The sequence below is a fragment of the Numida meleagris genome, chromosome 4 (assembly GCF_002078875.1).
Source record: "Numida meleagris isolate 19003 breed g44 Domestic line chromosome 4, NumMel1.0, whole genome shotgun sequence".
NCBI lineage: Eukaryota > Metazoa > Chordata > Aves > Galliformes > Numididae > Numida > Numida meleagris.
This window is the reverse complement of record NC_034412.1, coordinates 25,930,647-25,937,751: the sequence shown is the minus strand read 5'-3', so window position 1 is coordinate 25,937,751 and position 7,105 is coordinate 25,930,647. Positions and strand designations below refer to the sequence as shown.

The 7,105-nt window shown below is 37.0% G+C and overlaps 1 protein-coding gene across 3 annotated transcripts in view; it reads right to left on the bottom strand.

Annotated features, from left to right (window-relative positions):
- The window catches only part of GLRB (glycine receptor beta), a 46,719-nt gene continuing 40,867 nt past the window's right edge, over positions 1,254-7,105 (bottom strand). For all 3 annotated transcript variants that reach the window (XM_021396436.1, XM_021396438.1, XM_021396437.1), the window contains one exon: positions 1,254-4,109. In XM_021396436.1, the coding sequence (XP_021252111.1) occupies positions 3,813-4,109 (297 nt within the window). In that variant the 3' untranslated portion in view covers positions 1,254-3,812. The remainder of the gene's footprint in view (positions 4,110-7,105) is intronic.

Genomic DNA, 7,105 nt, shown 5'->3' with positions numbered 1-7,105 from the left:
CTAAGTGGTCAATAAGTTGCACTTACAGAAACAAACTCATTTCTTCACTCCAAAGGTATGCTGCTCACATATACTATCTCATACAGAATTAACAGGAGACTGAAAATAGACAAAGTGACCAAAATCACCGGCAGAGCTGTTCTTACAACTGGGTATCAAGTACAAGTCCAACCAGCACCAAAGAATAAAGTGTGAATTTCCACACTTTGAGAATGAAGTAAATTACTTCACACAGTCCATTTCACACATCCTAGTAGGGTATAAATGCATGGCAGCTGATAACCTGTTCAGGTCACATCCTTATTGTGTAGCTTCAATTTGTGGATGAAGTTAAGTAATGGATTAATACATATCTAAAGTAGCACTTCCTGCTAAAGTGTTCTAGAAACCTGAACTATAAAGATGGTTCCAAGGCCATAACACTTTGAAGGAAAGGGTGCTACCCCTTGATGCTTAATTACCAAAAAATACTGAGGTTTCTGTTAAGGGTAGAACAGAAATTTGTAAGTCGCCTACCAGTCAAGAGGAGAACTTAGAGCAAATGCCAGCTGAAACACAGATGGTCTCTCCATTAGAAATAGATTTTTGTATCATGCAGTTTGTTCATGCATCATGACCAGATAATCCAGTTACTAATGTGTTCTTTATAAGCTTCACCTTTACTACTAATCAAATGTCTTATTTTCTACATTTTTCAAACCATACTGCATGGCATGTTTCCGTAGCTGTCCACTGATTTTATGTCCATTCACTTCTGAATCATTAGCATTTTTTCTTCATAATATCAAGTAATATTCCATACCTTCTATACAGTTTTATACTTGCACCTCATTCTGGAAGTAAGTCAACAGACAGAATTTTACAACTAGAGGGTGCTGGAGGACCATAATGTGATATGATATGCAAAACTCAATGACCTTTAGAGGAAAGAAGCAAAATAAATCAATTATTACTGTTCAGTAGGAGAAGTTAATGTATTCTGAGCTACTTAAAAAACCTCAGTATTATCTATATAAGTAAAAAATATTATTACTTTATAGTTGATAATTGTTTTTTTAAATTTGCTATTAAACTTTGCTTCTGTCCTTAAGTCTTTGTGCTGTAGTGAATGAAAAGCCTTTATCTTAACAGCACACATTCCTTTTGCTTCTTTTTGTTTGAGTTGGAAAGCAATTACAGTGAATTATTGATTAATTTTTTATGATTAAACACAAAGCCCATCAAGTAAGCGGGAAAGCAAGAAGGAACAAAGATTAATTTAACAATAAAATCTGTAATTGTGATTATACAGATAAAATGCGGACATTAATTACAGATAAATCATTTAATAAGATTTCTAACAAGAAAATTATCTTCCAAAAGTCATATAATTTCCAATACATATAATTGTTTTCTTGCCTTCCAATGCTGTAAGAAAAAATACAAGTATGAGAATAAATAATGTCTATAAATATAGCACTCTGATGTATGTATAAAAGTTATCCCTCCCTTCCTTTCTCTCTTTATCTTTATTGCTTCTTCAAGTCCCTAGCAATTCTGAAAATAACCTTCCATGGACAACAGCTCTGAAACTCTGAACTAGATCTTAACGATAACATCAGGGAATTCATGATTTATTGATTTCTCTTCCATAACATTTCTTATTTCCTTTCAGTTTCCTCTTTATCAGAAAGAAATCCAAAGGACAAACTCTGGCTGCCTAGCAAAGAAAATCTCCAGGAGAAAATGGCAAGGAAGCTGACTGAAAGCGTGCAACCTTATTCTGAACAAAAGACCTCTTCTGATCAAACATGAGTTGCTAATCTCAGACTCAGGAATGAGAGACATCTGCAGCAGTTTGCATCACAAAAAGATGTTAGGCCAGTCATCACCAGTAACTTTGAAGATGGAAGGCCAACTATGCTTTTAGGTGGCAGCAGCATGAAATACAGCCTTTGCATGGGTTCCACTTAAAACCAGTACTAGGCTGTTGATCACAAAGTGGCAGTGGTTAGAAAACCATGGTTAACAGACCATCAGGTGTCCAGTGAAGCCAGCGTGACCTAGTTCCCTCCTTTTATATTTCCACTTTCAAACTTCTGGTTACACAGGCTCATCATACATGCACAATGCTCATGTGGCAGGCAGCACATGAGAGTGATAAGAGAGCCTTGCATTGGCTCAACACATTCTATAATAGAACTGCAGCATGACAAACGTGAATTTATCTGTTTTTTACCTAATGGAATATTTTGGGTATTTAATTCAGTCCCTTCCTTTCTTATGAGGAGCCAATAATCTGTATTCCCTTTAATGAATTGCCAACCTATCAAGAACTGTCTTATTCCAATATTTTAACTAAATTTTATACCCCAGTTTTACAAGTGGAAACGTTTATCTATGGTATGTTGGCAAGGATTGAAGATATAGTCTCTGTGTGCTCTCAGGAAACATATACTACTTGGACTACGTACATACAAGAAGCTTTCATTTGAATGTGTTTCACCTCATTACTTGCCCTTACAGAATAGTGTACTGTGGCACCAGTGGAGACCATAGGTACTGATTCCTGCCCTATGCACCCTGAGGAATCCATTTTTCTGGTTTTCTCTGGAAAAAAAAAAAAATGGAGAACAGCCCCTAATCAAGCTGTTTCGTGCACAGGATCTTATTTTCCAACAAGTAGCAGCCAAATAAATGAGTTGGGGAGGGCAGCCATCCATTAACACATAGGCATAAGAATTCATGGTGTATTTAATAGACTCAGATCCTTAGACTTTTGGACACTTCCTCACTTCTGCTAGCTAGATGTTAGCTCTGATCATCTGTGCTGCAAAAGGTAAACAGAAAATGTATAACTGGAGTTAAAATGGGATTTCATCATGAAAACAGTTTGTTTAAACTGCAGGCTTTCAAGAGGATAAACAAAGCAAAATGAGTAAGACTTATCAGATTCAACAAAAAAATAAATTGTGACTTTTCACTGTAGGCTTGCAAGACTCTACAGAAGATGAGCCAGAGGATAGAGTAACGTAAAAATGTATAATATAACCTGATACTGAACTCCATCTTGTGGTGTTTCTCCAAAACTCTTGATAACCTTCAGTCTAGAAAGCAGATTGTTTGACATATAGCTAGCTTGTGCCTAAGGAAACAACAGTCAAAACTGCACACAATGATTAATAGTCAGCATATTCTAATACACTTTTGAAGTGTGCTTGCTTGATGGATACAATTGCTTTTTTTTTTCCCCCTAAATGAGCAGATTTTACAAAATCAGCAATTCTCTGATCTTCATTTTTCCACATAGACAAGATCAACTTATTCAATCCTGCCTTTGCTTACGACATCTAAATAACAGGATTCACAATCTTGCTTTTCCTTCAGCAGGACCATCTAAAATTATACAAGTTGTTTTTTTCTCTGAAAGTCAGCAGAAAAGCTTTTAAATACTACATATACTAGAATACTGATTTTAATAATAGTCAACGTGCACATCAGTTTCATTGTCAGAAACACTTTAAATCTCTGTATGTTACTAATAACTGAAGAGAGTTATTCAGCTTTATAATGTAGAATGCATTATCTCTTATATATTCCTAAAGCAAGATGTATGCTGTACATTTATATACAACGTTGGTAGGAGCACAGACATTGCACTGTCATGATTTCATTCAAATTTCAGATGCCATATTTTCAGTACAATCGCAAGGCATCAAAACGCAACATATTGCTTTGCAAATGCAAATAATTTCACACATTGGCCTTCATGACAGGGAAGGGATATGAAATGGGATATATTTTACAGGGGAAAAAAATAAATAAAAGATTTATCATAAATATATGGACCAATATATGACGTTGAAGAACAAGAAGCAAAAAGGAAACAGTGCTCTTGCATAAAGATCAATTCTCTTTGCTGCTGATGGAATGACAGGCTTGGGAGGAGGAGGCTTCTTGTTGTTCTTGGCTTGAGACTTCCCGAGCCCGTTGTTGACTTCAATGGGCTTCCCGTAACAGTCATAATTTGATAATTCAAAATCTCGTGGCAAGCTTCCAACAATACTGAAATCATTGGATCTCAGATCAGATTTCGAAGTGCAAACTTTTTTGCATCTGGTCTCACCAACCTATAAAATAAAGAGTGAGGGGAGTCATGATTTACTTACCATATTTCATTAACAAACTTAATGCAGCTGCTAGAGAACACTGCAAACAAACATCTAGAAAATTACTTGTTGATAGGGATACATTACATCAGCCTTATTTGCTGAATGGTTGCATTATAAAGTACTTAAGGATCATCAGTCAATCATATAAGCTAATCCAAACAGTCATAATTGTGTAATTTTTCATGCACAAGGTGCCTCATGCTGTGCAACCTGCTGTAGTTAGACGCCTTCATTTTAAGATGACAGAAGAGGAGAGAATATTTTAGTAGAGAATATTTTTGGAAATAGATCCTGTGCTGATAAACCTGCAGGAAAGACACTATTCAATACTTAGACATTTTCTGAGACCTGGCTGCTCAGAATTAGCTCTAAAATTCAGGTTTTGATCAAAAAATTATTAAATCTGTTCTGATTCTATGTACTAGCCACCTCAAGATCATAAATCTCATCCTGGGGTGATAACCTTGTAAAGCAAGAAGACACTTTCTTTGTATCTGCAGTCATTGACGCCTCTCTAAAGAAGGTAACAAAGATTTGACAGCATTCCCAGCACTTCCCATTGGTATCCTGGAGAACAGTGTAACTGAGAAACGTAAATTGAACAGCTGAACATGTCTTTCCTAGAGCTCCATCAGTGCTCTTGGGTTCAAACATTACTGTGCTATAGGGTATCCCCAGGTGAACCTCCCCCTTCTACAAACCAAACAATTCTATTAGCAATGAATATATATTAAAAAAAAAAAAGCATTTAGTGTCTTTTAAACTGAAGTATTTTTGAAAGAAAAAAATCTGATCTTCCCTTCCTTGGATTTTAGAAAGACACTATTTCAGTGTCAATTCTCTATGAGGATCACCTCATGCTGTTAGGTAGCCTGAAGGAATCTGAAAACTTCTTGCAAGGCACTATGCTATATGACTTTTGTAATCTCTCACAAAGTCTCATTTTATTTGGAGTAAAAAAAGCAGCAAAAAAAAAAAAAACAACAAAAAAAGCATTACTGCATCATTTATAATGCCATTTGTTCATATAAATAATCTGAGAGTCGAAAACCATGCTTGTTCACCAACCAGGTGATACACACAAGCAACTGACATTAAGATAACTCCTCAAGCTTCCTGGAATCACTGATCCACTAAAATTCAGTTCTTCCAAAAGCTCCCCATCTCTTGTTCCCAGCAGCCTCTCTCCACCAGAAAGCCTTCAGGCATTCTATCAGCTGCCTCCACCTCTGGTTTTCTGCAGTTTTAGTCTGATGGTTCAGGATAACTGCATTATCACATTTTGTAACTTATTAAACTAGAGTGGAATAAAGTACCAGACTTCTGAATGAATGAAAAATACTTGGAGAATATTTTCAGCTTCTCTATGACAACTGACAAGTTACCCTTGATAACAGGAACTGTGGTAGTCAGGAAGACATCTAAATTTTGGCAGGGGCTTTCACTCCCATTGCTGACAATGACGACTCTGGCATAAGGAGGAGGAGAAGCAAGGCAGGACTGCTTCAGCCAAGAGTGAACCTCCCCAGGTTTTCCAGATTTAAATTTATCAGGAAAATAGTCAATTTCAAAAGCAATACACTAAAACTGAGGTGCAGGCTTCACAACAAAAACAAGATTACAGTTTATAAAAAAGAAAAGTAAGACGGTTATTCCATGATTGTATGGCAAAACTATCTATAAAGAAACTGTTTCCCTATCTTCAAATAGCTAACATCCTGAAGTAGTGTTCAGTACTAAGTAAAAGGGGCAAACTGCCTAATAACGGTGGTGACTGAGACATGTAAGACCACATTTATGTGACACTGTGTGGCACAGGGGTGCTGGGGACAGGACTCAGTGATTTGAGAGGCTCCTCATAGTCTTAGATTGGTGCGATCAAGTTATGAAGTCACCCCTTGAGCAATGAAGGGGTAACTTGCAGGACTGGATCACACATTAACTCAAGAGTCCCAAGAATAGTATTCCTTCATTACTTATTTATCACACTTTCTCACGGTCAAGACTGGTAAGATTTAGTAGGCTGTTATGAGAAAGAGAATCACATATGAAATTAGAGACTTCCTTTTGCATTTGCAAACTTACAGTCCGTTCCTCATATTAGCAGAGAGAGATGGTAAAACTCAATGACACTAACTGCCATCTCTGTGCACCCATTACACAACATAGAATATTCCTGACCCACTCCAGTATCTAAGAAGTGTTCTAGTAGAGGCTTTTACAAGTCAGTTCTCATTCACTTGAAAGGAGAGCTGAGGGAACAGCTTCTAGGTCACCTCTTCCTCATGAGTGGAAGATTGGTCACAGCACATTCACAAAGAATCCTGCTTAGTTTAGTACCAGCTGTACCACTGATTTATCATGGTAACACAATTTTTCTTGTAAAGCAACCTGGCCCCAGTTTTTCTTTTCTAAGTATATGCTTCTATTATAAAAAAAATCTTTTGTTTTCCTGGGTTTACAAATTCAGTGTGATTCAGTTGCTGCCTGGACATATTTTTTAATTTCTTCTCACACATCCCTTCAGCTCTCCAATATTTCTGTTGCTCTCACCAAAATCCTCTACAGCTCACACCCACAGCCTTCCTTAAAACAAGTGAAATAACATGTATTAAACGCAGTTTAACTGCATTTTATTAACCCTGTTTGTGCTAGAAGTGTAACCATACTCATGGCACCTACTAAAGATTACACGGACTGCTTCTGTGGAAAATGATACTAGGGGACTTGATTTTAGAGTATTAAAAGATTTCACCAAAGACTTGTGAAGAAAGTAAAATGAAAGGCTTCCCACATCTGTTACAACCTTTCAACTTCATGCTGACACAGAATGTGGCCTTGGAAGGCATTTGCTATAATTTTCTTTACCCTGCCTCAGCATGCAAATCTGTGCCTGGCCAGCAGGATGGCCCCACATCCACAGCACTGGGGCTGGGAGCAGGTGTGTGGGGAGA